The 15,890-nt window shown below is 47.8% G+C and overlaps 1 protein-coding gene across 1 annotated transcript in view; it reads left to right on the forward strand.

Moving 5' to 3' along the window:
* Positions 1-15,890, forward strand: part of IGF2R (insulin like growth factor 2 receptor) — a 103,076-nt gene that overhangs the window by 8,174 nt on the left and 79,012 nt on the right. Inside the window, exon 2 of the mRNA XM_027972632.2 lies at positions 10,839-10,978. Within this exon, the coding sequence (XP_027828433.1) occupies positions 10,839-10,978 (140 nt within the window). The remainder of the gene's footprint in view (positions 1-10,838; positions 10,979-15,890) is intronic.

Raw genomic sequence — 15,890 nt, forward strand, 5'->3', positions numbered from 1 at the left:
TTGTCCTCCTTCCTGCGGTGGCCTACCACCCCAGGGGGCGGGGGAGGGCCTCCTGATTTCGTTTTTTGGTAGAAGGTCCTGAAGCCCCTGAGGACTTCTGCACGGGTGTCAGTGCTGTGGAGGGGCTCAGCCCCGTCTCCCTGGAGGAGGGGTGGGTCTTAGATTCCAGGGAGTCTGCTGTAGGTGGGGATTGGGTGCAAGAATGCAGGCCAGTGGGAAGCGTTGTGAGAGCCCTTCACCAGTTTCACGGTGCCGCATGACTTAAGAAGCAGCTGCCACAGGCGGGGTTTTGAGGTGCCTGGAGTGGTGCGTCACGCCTATTTCTGTCCTCGTGGTAACCAGCGCGAGGGGCCAGCCTGTGTGCATCCTCCACGGCTGGGGTGGGTGGAGGGGAAGATCCTAGCCCCTCTGGGTTCTGCGAGCATGAAGCTTGCCCTTCAGATGGGCCAGAGACCTTGGGTGGGATTTTTATGTTGTTGCTTTAAGATCCTTCCATGAATCTCTGGAGGGTGGCTTCCTCCTTCAGGGCTAGGGGGTGGGTACAATTTTGCAGGTGTCACTCTTCACTTTGGGGCTCAGAGATGTAAGAAATCTGAGGTCGTGAAAGTTAGCAGTTCGAGTTTTGTTTTGGGGTACAGAGGGAGCAGGGAAAGATGAAGGAAAATGGAGACAGTGAAGCTTGGCCTTTGCCAGCCAGCAGCCAGGGAGGTCTTTTTAAATCAGAGCCTGTGTGCTTTAAGGGAATGGGAGCCCACTCCAGCATTCCTGTGTGCAGAATCCCATGGACAAAGGAGCCTGGCGGGCTACAGTCCATGGGGTCGCGTGCAGTTCTTCCCACGTACGTGTGTGCGGGAATAGACACGCGGCGGGCACGTGGAGAGCTTGTCCAGGAGCCGACCGGCCACCGGATGTTGACTTGTAACGTTAGTTTGTCGCCATCTGGGTGACTCGCTCTAGTCAAAAGCCAGTTAGACATCTTCAAAACACTTGTTTGGTACTGAAAGCCGCTCCCCAGCACCCTGGCCTGTAAACAGAAACCCCAAACCATGAGCATGGACGTGCTGAAGGGTGGCTTCTTAGAAGTGACAAGAATGTGTCCCCGCTGAGTCACCCCTTCGCGTCCTCTGAGACCCCTCCGCCTGCCATCTGCCGGAGGAGTGTCACTCACCACAAACAAAGTGAGAAACCCGCGTGGCTCACTCTCCCCCCTTTTGAGCGTCCATCCTTTGGCAGAGGCCGGGTGAGTTAGCTGCTTGGGTGAGTGAGCGAGCCTGGGGAGAGGCGTATGGGGCGGGGCTGTTGTATGGAGGGTGCTGGGTCCGCAGGCCTGTCTATAGGGGGGGAGCTTTTGCTTTTTTTTAGGAAGCGAGGGGGTCAACTGCGCATCTGACCCAGGGAAGGGTGTGCTAGGCAGAGGGATCACGTTATCAAGTGTTCCAGCTGGGATGCTGGCTGACACGGCTGGAAAGTGGCGGGGCCGACGTGCAGCAAGAGCAAGAAAGAGGGTGGGAGACGGGAATTTCCGGAGAGGGTTGGCTGGGGCCACGTCCTGTAGGCCATCAAGAGTGACTCTGGAAGAGAGTGTGTAGGTGTGTTTAACTGAATCCCTTTGCCGTGTGGCAGAAATGGGCACAATGTTGTAAATCAACTCTATTTCAATAAAAAATATTAAAAAAAAGAAGAATGACTCTGGATTTTATTCTGAGGGAGGTGGGATCCTGGGAGGATTTTGAGCCCAGGAGTGACCTCGGGTAGGGACGGCCTGAGGGGGATTTTTGCCGGACCAGGTAAGTGGTTATAACAGATTGGACCAGGGTCATGGTGCAGAGTGGTCTGATTTTGGGGACTTTGAAGATGAAGCTGGTGGACTCTGCCTAGGACTGGAGGTGGGGTGGGGGGGGGGGGGGTGAGGTGGGGGAATAGGGACTGAGCTGAAAGGATGGAGCTGCCGTTTTCAGAGGGAGTGGCGGTGGGGAAGTAGGGGCCGCCTGGAGAGTGGGTGGAGGTTGTGACAGTGTTGGGGGTCATTCCGTGGAAGTGCATGGTAGGGGTGGGGAGCCAGTGGAGCCAAGGTTCTTTCAGGCGGCATGAAGGTGACACTGATGTGGCCCTGTGCTTCCTGTTGCCAGCAGCGGGTGGTAGGGTTTCTGAGTCCTGTGACCCCAGCATCTTCAAAGCAGAGATTGTTCTCCTGCGGCAGCCTCGCTGGCCTTTGTGAAGAACTCAGTCTGGGTAGTGGCCCCATCACCGTCCGAACTAACCAGCTGAGCTGACTGCCCAGAAAGTAGGAAGGCGGGGGGCTCCCCTGGTGGCTCTGTGGTGAAGAATCCACCTCCCAAGGCAGGAGACACGGGTTCGAGCCCCGATCCAGGCTGATCCCATGTGCCGAGGAGGAGCTAAGCCCATGCCCCCATCACTACTGAGTCTGTGCTCTGGAGCCCGGGAGCTGCAACTCCTGAAGCGTGAGTGCCCTAAAACCTGTGCTCTGCAAGCAGAGAGCTTCTGCAGGACAGCAAAGAGGAAGCCCTGCTCGCCGCAACTAGAGAAGAGTCTGCACAGCAATGAACCTGGCACAGCCCCCCCTACCCCTGCCCCAAACAAAGGAAGGTAGCCTTTCTCTTGTCCTAGAGGCTTTGAAGGCAGGGTGCTGGGTCCCTGAGGGTTTGGGGGACGTTGGTGATGGTCTCTGAGGGGACTTGAGCCTTAAAGTTTGATCTCTATGCCGTGAGCCGATGTTAAAGGCAGTTGAATTCTGACATCCATGTGATGATTAAGGAGGAGGTTCAGCCTGTAATTCAAGCCTTCGTTTTGCATTTGAGGAACAAAGAAAGTACCTAGATTGTAAAAGGGGCCTCATGGAGCAGGGTTGAAACCCTGGCCTGCGTCCTGGGGCTGTAGAGTCGCTGGGAGCAAAAACGCAGCAAGTGCAGCAGTGGGCGCACCGGCCGGCCCTTGGAGGCAGACCTCGGGTGCAGAGGGCGTTGGCCTCCAGGTTCCTGGAAGCCCCTTGAGGAAGAGCGTGTCTGTCCTTTTCCACAGGTTTCCGATCCATCAGGCCTTTGTTCTGGTGGCAGCTGGTGGCTGCGTGGTGCGGGCTTGGGTGGGCCTGAGTGCCTGTCTTGTTCTGAGAGATCCCAGGAGGCGGCTGGCATGCGTGTGTCTAGGTGTGTGTTCTGAGCTCCCCCCACTCTCTGTCTTGAGCTTCATCAGCTCCGTGGAGCTGGCCCCCAAACCAGGCTCCCACCCTCATCCTGGCAGTGTTGTGAGGTCACAGTCCTTTTGAAAGGACTTAACCAGGCCAACTCAGTTTTTAACCCGTCTTTGAGTCCTGCTGTTGATCCAGATGAGAGCTTAGGTGACAGTCCCTCAACAGCTCCACGTTTCCAGTCTCGTTTTCCTGGTGGTGGCTGTGGGGTGGATGACTTTTGGAGACTGGCAGGTGAGGCTCTGAGTGCTTAAGTGTGTCCCCCAAAGCTGGGTGGGGGTGGGATTCAGGCCCACGAGTGTGGGCTCCTTCCCCATCCCTCGGCACTTTGTGGCTTGCCTCAGCTTCTCGGGACCTCTCCCGGACACTCAGGGTGCTGGCGTTAGAGCCGTGCCTGCCGACCCCCTGGCGCCTCCATGCTCATGCCACCGGAGTCTCTCCTCCAGCGTGATTGCTCTCCAGACCACTGGCTTCCTGCTCCCAGACCCTGTGTCACTACAGGGAAAACCAGAGATTAATGTCTGGCATTTCCTTGCCTTTTTTTTTTTTTTTTTTTTCTGGCCTCGTATCTTTATCCACAGCTTTGTGGGTTTGTTAGAATAGGAAGTGAAGTACTTCCTATATAAGCTTTGGCCACGATGCTCTATCAAACTTTTGTGTCCCCCCAGCGCCTGCAGATCAGGGTGCGTATTCCTCGTGCCAAATCAGATTCTTCTCTCATCGTGTCAGAAGCAGAGAGTTATAGACAACAGGGGTTACATTATGCTCTTGACATTTCTGCTGCAAATGTGCATTTTGGAAACCCTGCCTTCCTTTCCCCCTGCCACCCCTCCCCTCTCCCCACCATCCTCCCCCTTTGCTATTTTAGGAGACTGTTCCAGATTTTCGAGGGTCGGTGGTCTGGAGGGATGAGCTGAGAAACTCTCTGATAATGATAAGAGGCAGTGGTGAGCCAAATGTTCCCTGAGTGTTTCGTTAGAGCCCTTGGATGTAGGCCAGAAGCAGAGAAATCTTTTTTTTTTTTTCCTGTTCAGGTTGGAAAGACTTTGCATTCCCCTTGTCCCCCAGATTTGGTATTGGCTGCTCACTCCAGATTTAGAAAAACAGTCCTCTAGCCAGTGACCATGTTATATGAATTTACTTGTATACCACCAACTTTCTTTTTTTTAAGGAAACCAGATCACAGATTCACACGTACTTGTTAATTTTACTGCTGGTTCCATTGTACCTCTCATCTGCTTTATATACTGATGAGTGTAGGCCAGTCATCAAATGTTTCTTGGCCACTTGACCATTATTACCATAACCCCAGGACTTGTGGGAGTGAGGGAACCAAGATCTCTAAAGAATATGGACAGAATGAAGGTTCATGGAGCTGCTTTGTGTTGGAGGGGAAGGGACTCAATTTTCTGAGATTTTTTTTTTTTCTTTAAGGTGTTGGGCATTCCATTTTATAATTAAACTGTCTGTACTTTGTTTTATCTATTTTTAAAAATTTTACCTGTTTTTGGCTCTGCTGGGTCCTGGTTGCTTTGTGTGGGTTTTTCTCCAGTTGCAGTGAGCTGGGGCTGCTCTTCTTGCAGGGCTTCTCATTGCGGGGCCTTCTCTTGTGGCCGAGCACGGGCTCTAGAGGCGGGGGCTTCAGTAGTTGCAGCTCACGGGCGTAGTTGCAGCTCCTCAGCATGTGGAGTCTTCCCGGACTAGGGATCGAACTCACATCTCCTGCCTTGGCAGGCGAATTCTTATCCACAGCATTATCAGGGAAGTCCTAGACTTCAGTTTAGATGTTAGCTGTTTTAAGAATTAGAAAGAACCCCACATTGTATTTGCAGAGTGTTAAGTTTTGCAGATATTCAGTGATGATGTATACGAAAGCTTGCTGCTGCTGCTGCTGCTGCTAAGTCGCTTCAGTCGTGTCCGACTCTGTGCGACCCCATAGACAGCAGCCCACCAGGCTCCCCCGTCCCTGGGATTCTCCAGGCAAGAACACCGGAGAGGAGTCCTAAGACACCAGTGTCAAATAGCTGAGAGGAGTCATCCAGTTATAGCCATCTGGCTTTTTCTTTTGTTTTCTCTCTTTTGCACGGACATTGGCATCACGTTTGGTAGAAATGGCTCTGTTTCTCTTCATGAACCTTTATGATCTCCAGGCAGTTGTGATGGCCAGTTAGATCGGCTTCTTCCTTGCTGCCCCCGAATTGGTCCCGTTTTGACCGGGTTGGGCTCTCAGTGTGGCATTTGCCGGGGACCAGTATTGGGAAGGTAGGGACACCTTGCCGTCTCCGGGTTGGTTGATGGTCTGCTCGTTGTGTGCTTCCTTCTAATTGGTGATCTTCTAATTGGTTGCGTGCCAGCAGTTTTCAGGATATTATGAAATGTAAACCAAATGAGATTAAAATGGAACCTCTGGGCCTCGGAACAGATGCAGACTGACTGCTGTCGTCCAGGGTGGTTTTGGCAGAGGCCGTGGGATCATGGTCAAGGGCAGATGGTCTCAAGCTTTCTTGAACCGAGGGACCACAGCCTGTGTCCTCAGTTTATCTGATGAGATGAATCGTCCACCCCCAGGGCCTATCTCAGCTACAGAATTCAGTTTGAGACCCAGGTTTGAGATCCCCTGGAGAAGGGAAAAGCCACCTTCTCTAGTATTCCTGCTTGGAGAATCCCATGGACAGAGGTCCCTGACGGGCTGCAGTCCATGGGGCTACAGTCCATGGGGTTGCAAAGAGCTGGACACGACTGAGCAACTCACAGTGAGCTCAGAAAAGTGTCTTTTTTTGATCAGTATGGTGTGGGGTGGCCTGGATCTTCACAGAAGTCTTCACCAACAGCTTCTCCTCAGGGGCCATGCTCAGGTGCATTCACTCACTCTGGAAATCGGCACTCGGGGTCTGCCATTTCAGGGGCATCTATTGAGACAAGACTGAAGCTCCTAAAGTCTCCTGGAATGCTTTGCTAGCTTCACTGTTGTATTTAAAAGTAAATATCTTCTGAAAAGTGTTAAAAAAAGCTTAAAAAAAAATTGCAGGTAAATGAGGCAGTTGATCTTAGTGTGAGCGTTTGCCCTTGGGGCTGGGATGGGCCTGGGCTAGTGCCTGGCGTTGTCATTTCATAGCTGTGTGACGTTGAACAGGGGGTTTCATGTCTCTGAGCCGTGGAGTCTGGCTCTAAAGTGGAGGAATTTGAGAGAGTTGAGTAACCGTGTACAGTGCATGGGCAGCCTGCTGTCCAGACGTCAGGACCTGGGCTCCCCTGGCCGGTTTCCTTCCCAGCCTGCCAGCATATGCTGATCCTGTCCACGTATATGTCACTCTGTCATTCTGGGACGGAGGACACGCCTGTCCTGAGTCACGGGGCTGTGGGGGATACCAGGCACATAAGATCTAGCAGTGGGTGGTGGGAAATGCCAGGAGGGTTAGTGTCAGAGCTGAGGATAACAGCAGGGGCCAGCCCATGCGGTCCGGAGGGCATTGCGTGCAAACCCGTGTGTTTAATTGCCAGGTTTGCTTTGAAGTGAACATGGGAGTTTTCAAGAGTGGGAGGGGGACATTGGCTACTGATGTTTCATACTCTGGAGAAAGAGGTAGCATGGCAAGGATTTTGCTTGCGTGTGCTACTTTTCGAAGCCAGGGTTCTTGTCCAGGTGGTTTTGTGTCCAGAAGAGCGCTGCTAACTGAGGTTAGGCTGTCTCCTCGCAGGATTGGAACTGATTGTAAGACCCCAAAGTGGGCGAGGCCTCTGAGTGCTGTTTTCCAAAGACCACACACTTCCTGGGGTTCTCCTGCTCCGTCTTCTGGCATCCTGTTTCTCACAGATGAGATGGGGGACAGCTTAGAACCATGGTGTCTCATAGAAGTCTTGGCCTGATAGGAGAGTCAAGAGTTTCGTGAAGATGCCCACTGGGCTTTTATACTATCTGCATGCTAGTCGATGCTTGTAAAGCAAATATATTTCAAACATTTGTGTGTGTATCTGTCTGAATAAAGACTACATTTCCACCCAACTTGGAGATGTTTTCTTCCATGGTTTGTTCCCTGCTAAAAGTTTAAAATTTTAATATTACAGCTCATTTTTCTCTTTGGTCTGACACGTTAGACTCATTTTTTCCTGTTAGTTCCCCCCCCTCCCCGCCTTTATTTATGTAAGCCCAAAAAGCTTAGTGTAGAATATAGACTTTTCTGGGAATCTCAGCTGAATGGTTTCAGTTGCTTGGCTCTTAAATAAATCTTACTGTTGTGTTTCCTCATTTTGGCTGTATGTGTTCACCTCATGTAGAGAATTTTCTAGTGGAAAACTTTTGGACAAAATATTATTATTCCTCTAACATTTCATTAAATTTTATTTAGTCTATGTGCTTTTATTGTTTCTGAAGCCATTCTCTCGTTCTCAAATACGATCACAGTGCTTTAAAACTTCAGCGTAAGTTTAAAGAATGATTTCGGCCTCGGCCATTCTGGTAGTTTGCCTTTCAATCTTGGCAAGGAGGCTAGAATTATCTAGTGCCAAACGCGTAGTTCTCTCAAGTGCTAACGGATATTTATTTGACTTTCACATTTAGGGAAATCATCTTTAAAACGTGTTTATTAAGGATGATAATTTAACTAAGGGGCACAGCAGTTGACACTATAGGTTTTGGAATATGCTTCATGAGTTTTCAGATCGATGATTTCAACTGAACAATCATTCCTGAGCTCCTAACGATACAAGGCGTTGGGCGTGTGTGTCTGTTTTAAAGCAGACATGTCTGTTGGAATCGGACCCTCTCAAGTGCTGACTGAGGACTCTTCACCCAAGAGCTGCAGTTTAGGTTTGTGAGTCGCTGTCTTGTGTTGGTGGTTCAGTCAAACCCTTGAAGACACCCAGCACTCGAGTACTTTCACAGCATCCTCCCCTCCTTACTCACATAACCACTTATCATTTTGATTAATCTTGAGAGAACGCAAATATGAAATACAAGTAGAGAAGAGAAACACGATTGACTCGGGCAGCGTCTTTCTAGGAACTCAGATTGCCAGATCGTCAGGACAGCACCCCCCACTTCCCTCTCTCCTCTCTCTTCTGCTCCGCTCACACATGCTGTTTACATCTGCCTTATTTAACTATCACCTCTGTAAAAATGGCAGTGGGTTTCTGTTTTAAGAAAAGCGTAGTGTTCTCAGTCACCACGTGCATTTCTTTAGAGTTGATTGCCACCAATTCACTCATTCTAAAATACCTTCACACAGCTCTAATGTTGTGGAACACTTTAATGATGCCAGTGCTTTACACTTGGTGTCTGCTATTCTGGAAAAACTTAGGGGCCCTGAGTAAGAGATTCACAATTTGCCTTAATTAACTGTATTTAATAGAAAAGTCTACTAATACTCTGCACGTAACAACACTAGCTGAAAATTTTAAGGAAACATCCATAGTCTGGATCTTTGAGCAGCCTGTTTTTGCTTCAAGTTCAGAATCAAAACTGGTTCCTTTAATCTGTGTGACCAGGTGTTCCCATCTCCTGGATCTCATCTGCTGCTCTCTCTGTCCACCTCGCTCCAGCCACAGGGCCCTTCCTTCCTTTCCATCCGTGTGCTAAGTTTATTCCTGCCATAGGACCTCGGAATGACTGGTCAGTCTGCTGGAATATCCTTCCCACCACATCTTCCCCTCGGTTGCTCATTTTGTCATTCAGGTCAGCCTGAGTTTGAGATCAGTTACTCTTCTGGATTCCAATCACATTTCTGTTACTTTGTTACTGTTTTGTGCTAGAAGGTGGAATTCTCCTGTGTATTTGCTTACCTGTTTATTTTCTGTCCTCGCCTGGAATATACACTCCAAGAGGGCAGGGCGTTTTTGGAATAATCATTGCTTGATCATTTCTGTACTCCTCACTAAGTATTTCAGACTTACTTGTGAAGCGAATGAAGAAAGGTTATGAAGGTCAAAAGCAACAGGCCTGGATAGATGACTTGCTGGTGCCTGGTGTTACTTGGGTCATTTTCTTGGGCCATGGAACTCTGGACTTGGGGGGTAAAAGGTGCTGCTTACTGGTAGGAGGGCTGAGTTTAGCGGTAATTGCATCCGAGTCCAGTGTCATCCCAAGGCCGGTGCTTGCCAAAGCGCTCCAGCCTGTTTTTCAGGTCCTTGCAGTTCAGTGGCTGTCAGAACTCCCAGAGGAGCATTCACAGCCCTGCCCGAGTGCTGACGTGTGCCCAGGTCCTTGGTTTCCTGGCAGGTGGCGTTGATCGGTCCCCAGATCTGGGTTCAGGAGCACACCTGGCTCCTTGTCTGCCAGTAACCTTCCTGTTGGGGTTCCTCATTGCTGGACGGGGTTCTTGGGGAGACTGCCCGTGGGCAAGGAAGGGTGTGTTGCCTGGGGTTTGTGCCAAGTTAGTGCTCTGACACCCAGTGGAAGGGGAGCCCGTAAGTGGACTGGTCCTATGGGGGCTGTATTCTCCCGTCAAGCTGGTGCTGCCCACGGTAAGCTCCTGACACATACTTGTGGTTTCCAGGCTTAGCAACCTCAAGGTCTCACACCCGGTTCCTCCACAATTCCAGGGTAGGAATTCTGATTTACCTTCTGTCCTTTCAACAATACCGTTGCATTAATGTACCTTTTGCATTTTGTGAGGAACTTTTAATTTACTCTCATTTCCTATCTACCCTTATTGAGGAAATTTTTACAAAATTGACACAGCATTCTCCCTGGGAAGAGTGGAGAATTGAGAAGCCTTATTTGTTTGTCAGAGAAAACTGACAAACGTTATAGTTGACCCTTGAACAGTGCGGGTATTAGGAGTGTGACACCCCACCCCGCCCTCCCCACCCCTGTTGAAAGTTCCCATCCAGCTTTACGGTTCATCCCCTGCATCCACAGTCTGCATCTGTGCATTCAGCAACTATACCTTGTATCGTTTGGTATATGGCAGCACAGTACTTAATGAAAAAAATTCCTGTATAAGTGGACCCATGCAGTTCAAATCCATGTTGTTCGAGGGTCAGCTGTTATTTTGTCTCGAGTATGCAGATCGGTTCATGGACAGTTACTCAGTGTCTACTTTGCCAGAGGTTTGAACAGACAGCGAGTTTCATTGCATATAAAATAACTTCATGTAGTGAATCAACCGAAAGTTAATTTTGTCTGATTTTTGGATCTGTCGCCTGATGGCACAGCTTCATCTTGTCACTTTGGGTTTGAACTATTAAAGGTAAAACCAGAACCAGAACTATCTCACGTGCTATAACTAGTTTTTAAATAAGATAAACAAAATTAAAAACAAACATTTGGCTTTGCAGCATTCCACGGTGATTGGAAAGGTCACTGCCTTAAAACTCAACATAATTCTTGAGCAATTACTTAAATATCTGAGTTGGTATTCTTAAATTAATGGTAAAATTTTAAGTATTTTAATGCTTAGGGAGTCTTGAGGCTGCTTCAGGGCGGATTGAACTAGATCGAGGTGGTATTTAGTGGTTTCTGCCCTGGCTTCTATTCAACTTAACATAGTTTGACTTTAGTATTTTTGGCTAATGAAAGTGTATCTTCTAGGTTATGGTAGTCTTAAGCTTGAATGTGGCTTGAATATGAAACTAGAGAGAAGTTTAATTATTGGCAGATCAGTGACAGTGACAAATTGCTTTTCTTCCTTTCTAGTTATACATGGGAAGCAGTGGATACCAAAAATAACATGCTTTATAAAATCAACATCTGTGGAAATATGGGTATTGCCCAGTGTGGACCATCAAGTGCTGTTTGTATGCATGACTTGAAGACAGACAGCTTTCATTCTGTGGGTAAGTAAAACTGCCGTTAGCTTGCTACACGTGCGGGATCCTGATTTTGCAAAAATGGCTCTATGTATGTAAGCTGTCTCTTTAATTATATAAGCTTATGATCCATAATATATATTTTACGTTTTACAGGCGTTCAAAGTGGTAGCAATGTAAATGTCTGCTCTGAGACAGGGTTAGGCTCCTCCCGTCCAGCGGATGCGGTGCAGTCAGTCGTTACGAAGATTGATGCGCCTCTGTGTTTATTGCTACAGAAGGATGTTTCCTATATGGCTCTGCCTTCTCCTGTTTTTTCTTAAACCCTGTCTTTCCTTTTCTTCCTCTTTCACCCCCATTTCCTCTGGTGCCCAACTCCCTTCCCAATTGTATCTTTCTGCTTTGTGCTGTGGTGGTTTGAGTCTCAGGCAGTCTGTATTCACGTGGGGTCGTAGATGGTCCCTGGCTTTGGGCTCCCCCTAAAAATTAAATGGTCCTAAGGGCTTCCTCCCAGAGGAAAAAGCACAGACCTCTTTCCTAGGGCTCATTTCATTTGCCCAGCAGCCCTGGTTGGTGTTATTTTTTTGGTCGGGATCCCTTTCCTTTGGGAGGATAATGGGTCCACGTGGTTGATGGCCCCGCCACATTATATGGAGCATGAAAGATGGAGCGTGAAAGGGGCAGATGTGTTAAGAGACGGGCGGATGTGAGAGCAGGAGGTGTCATCCTTGGGGGTGGTGGCGTGGGTGTCCGTGGTGACCTGCAACCCGGGCCTTTTCGGGGGTGAGGTCTGACGGTGCGGGTCGGGGCGAAGTGGACATGGCACGTGACTGGTGACTGTGTGGCGCCAGGAAGAGGAGACTCGGCTTTGGAGTTGGGAGGGGCGGGTTCCTTTGGTAGCGCCATCTGTCATCTTGAACGCAAATTCCTAAGCACACTTGAAAGGGCTTTTTAGAAAGTAATGTTTAGAAAAAGAAGAGCGAGGTCTGGGAGGTCTGCTGGTCGAGCTCCAGAGTCTGCCTGGCTTCCCTCTCCCCCGACACGGAGACAGTCTAGACTGGGAACGGTGGTCGGAGGGACTTGGGGCCCAGGACAGAGATCTGAGAAAGCACTAGCTCGTTCTGAACTCCGGGGCCAAATTTTACTATTTTGTGAAATACTTAAAAAAATGTGTGGGGCTTTCCTGGTGGTCCCGTGGTTAAGAGTCCTCACTCCCAATGCAGGGGGCCTGGGTTCGATCCCCTGGCCAGGGAACTAGAGCCTGCATGCCTCGGCAAAGAGGCAAGTTTGCATGCTACAATTAAGACCCAGGGCAGCCAAATTAAAAAAAAAGTGCAAATGAGATCATCAGTTTCTTAGTTTGAACAACTCAGGGAGAGAGGCCCCAAGTGGGCCTGTTGGCTGGTGTTACTTAGGTTTTTAGGAAGAAGAAAAGTAGTTTTCCTCTTGATTTTATTATAATACGGGCTATAGTATTTTTGGCTAGTGAAAGTGTGCTTCTAGTTTGCGGCAGCACAGTAGAGTGTAACGTAGATGGGTACCAGACACTAGGAGGATTTGTGAACTTGGCACAAAATTTGAGAATGACCAAGTTAGATAGGCTTCGAAAGCTCAGGCAGGAGAGTTGGTATTTTCTGGGGCAGATAGTGGATCCGTTATAAATTCTTTGTGATGGTAATTGGGGGAGGTGATCTGATAAAATGTTTTTTAGAAAGCTGGGCCTGGTGAGGTTGGTTGAAAGGGAGAGTTAAAAAAGATGAGTTGTTACCGGTTGACACTGATATAAAACAGCTGTTTCTAATCTCATTTTACTCCCAGACACACATGACATACTTTTCCTGGGGCCTCAGCGCCTCCGCCCCCCGCCCCCCGCGCCCCCCCCGCCCCCCGCGCCCCCCCCCCCCCGCCCCGGGGGAGAGAATGGCATGCTAGATGGAGTGTGCTTTCAGCACTGGCGGTTATTGCCCTGCCCTTCAACTCACAAAAGCACACGTGTGTGAGCGAGTGAGAGCGACGCGAACATTAGCACAGGTCGTCTTGAATCTGATCTCATTTTGCTCATGTGTGTTATACAGTTGGAATAACTAAATTTGTTCTTATAAATTTAGTTTTATAGCTAATCACTAAACTTGGTGTGCACTTACATGCCAGGTGTTCTGTTTCTAAGTAAAAAGTACCTCATTTAACTCATGCATCAACTTCTGAAGTAGATGGTCTCATTTCCCTCGTTTTAGAAGGGAGAAAGCTGAAGCACTACATGGATAAGCAGCTCGCCAGAGGTTGTGTGGTTGTGGATTTGAATGCTGACAGGCCTGCAGAGCCTGTGGACTTATTTGGCTTCTTACTCTCCGATCACAGCGTCCCATCAGACAGTTATAGCGCTAATATGGGAACTCTGGTGGGTAACCTGAACTCCTGGCTCTTAGAGGACAGCTGGAAACTAACATCAGTTTGCTAGAAAGGGGAGACAAACATGAATTTTGGAAAATGGCCGCAAAAACTGGAGCTCCCAATAGATCAGAGACAAGAAGAGCTAGTTTAGCAACAGATCCAAACACATAGGAGAACTGAATGTATAACCTGAAATTTGGATATAATTAAGCTATGTATCTCCTAGGAAACAATATTAGACATCTCCTTTGTATTGTGTTACAGAGATTATGGATTAATTAAAAGTAAAAAGACAATAGAACATTGGCGGGGGGAACCTAGTGAAATAGAAATATAATCTGAAGGAGGTAGGAATTTCTCTTAATAAATGATAAGAAAACCAATGCAGCAGCAAAATGGCAAAGTCTCTAAGAACAGGCAATTCACAAAAGAAGAAATCCAGATGGTCAATTCAGCTTCATTAGTAAGCCAGGCATAAATGCAAATCAAAGCAATAATGAAATCTAGTTTTCCTTCAGTCACATTGGCAGAAATTTAAATGGTTGAATCACGGAATGCTGGCAGGGAGCCTAGAAACGGGCACATTCGTATATGACTATAGGAAGATGGTTGTCTCTAACCCTTATGGGAAGATAATTGTTGATGTGAGTTTTATAGTGCCCATAGGGCAGTTTTTGTACTTACAAACAAATATTAAAACCTCAACTTTGGTCTAAATAATATTACATTATTTTTGATTAAAAAAATCCCATATTAGTTCTTCCTTAGGCCAGTGATATTGTTACATATATAAATCTAGCAGAGTTTAGCAATCATTTTTATGGGGTCAGTGAACAACCATTTTGTTCCATTTACAACCTAGTTGAATCATTTTCATCACATTTTACAATGATTTATGCATTTTATACATTTGATTTCTGTTTAAAGTACATCAGATAATCTGATCTGACGATGAAAGTTTAAGGATTAACAATAATTCTTATAAATTTAATAGTTTAAATGTAGAAATATGATAAGCCTGAAATTAGCTGTTCTCATATTGTCACAGTTCTGAATCAGTTGCTTAGTTTATAACCTCTGAATTAGTTGTAACATTGAACATCACAAGTATATAAAATATGAATATGTTCACATTCCTCCTAACAGCTTTAATATTAATACCATGATTTTCATTTAATTAATCTTTCTGGAGGTTGAAAATTATGTATCCACTTCATGAAGGCTGTTATAGCCCCTTTCATCAAGGTAGCAGACCCACTGTTAAGTGAGGTTACTCACCACCAAAACCTGGTTCTGACTGGCTTCTTATAGGTGACCTGGGGGTAGGACAGCGTGTGAAATTCATTTGCAGTTGCTGGTCATGTGACTTCGTTTGCTCTAAGCAGACTGACTCCTAACTTAAGGTTGCACTTACTGATTCCTGTGTGCATTCACAGAAATCTACAACAGCAATCCAGCTGATCACTAGATTGACTTTCATGTCTCTTAACATGTGAAAATACCATTTCTTCTTGTGCCTTGTATCTTTCATTTTCAAAAATGATACAATTCTGTTAGATACATAAGATGATACCTGGTGATACCTGGTTGCCTTCTAGGTGTAACTCATATTTTTATCTCAGAGTCTCTCCTGATAGTCTAGAATTATCTGTTGCATTTAAAAACTTAGATTCCTGTAACGTCTTTTGTACATAGACTTTTGTACAAAAAAAAATTCCTCGTAGCATTGAAAATTGTAGTGAATATGCCGAAACAGCCTAACCATGGGATAGTTCAGTACATTGTAGTATATTCTGATTTACTTGGCTAAATCATAACATATATATATATAAATTTTTTTTTAAAAACAGCTAACACTTAATACTCATTTATTGATTTGTAACAAATATTTGAATGAATCAGTCACCAAAACAGACAAAAACCCCTTTTCTCACGGAGCTTACATTCTAGTGGAGCAGGAGGCACACAAGAAAGAGAGACAGTGGCTAAGTGGGATATTAAGACTGTGATGGATGCTGTAGAAAAGACGGGGGAAAGGCGGGAGTGCCGGGGGGCCTTGGGAGTATGTGTTCAGGAATATTCAGCAGGGTGGGTGTTGCTGAGAAAGTGACATTTGAGCAAAGACTTGAAACAAAGCAGCGAATCACATGGCTCCGGGGTTGGTGGGCGGCCAGTGCTGGGGGGGGGGGGTGCTGTCAAGGCTAGAGGGAGGGAGGGTCTGAGGGGGCAGGAGCCAGAGTAGAAATCTCTTTTGGAGTGTTCATAGAAAGAGGAGCAGAAAGGTGAGGCAGGAGGCAGAGGCGAGAGCTGCGCAGGGGGTTCTCTTTTTGGTGAAGGAACACGCGAAACAGTACACGTCGAAAGACACGATACAACAGAACGGGGCGTGTTCCGCGAGGGGGCGGCCTGGCCGGAGCACGTCGGAGAGGGCTAGCGGCCCGGCTGGCAGGCCCTGAGCAAGGTGCTGAGAAGGCCCGGCGGCCGCGTGCTGGGCCCCATGGCCGCCGGCAGAGGCACGGCCGCCGGCGGAGGCACGGCCGCCGGCGGA

The sequence above is a fragment of the Ovis aries genome, chromosome 8 (assembly GCF_016772045.2).
Source record: "Ovis aries strain OAR_USU_Benz2616 breed Rambouillet chromosome 8, ARS-UI_Ramb_v3.0, whole genome shotgun sequence".
NCBI classification, from domain to species: Eukaryota; Metazoa; Chordata; class Mammalia; order Artiodactyla; family Bovidae; genus Ovis; species Ovis aries.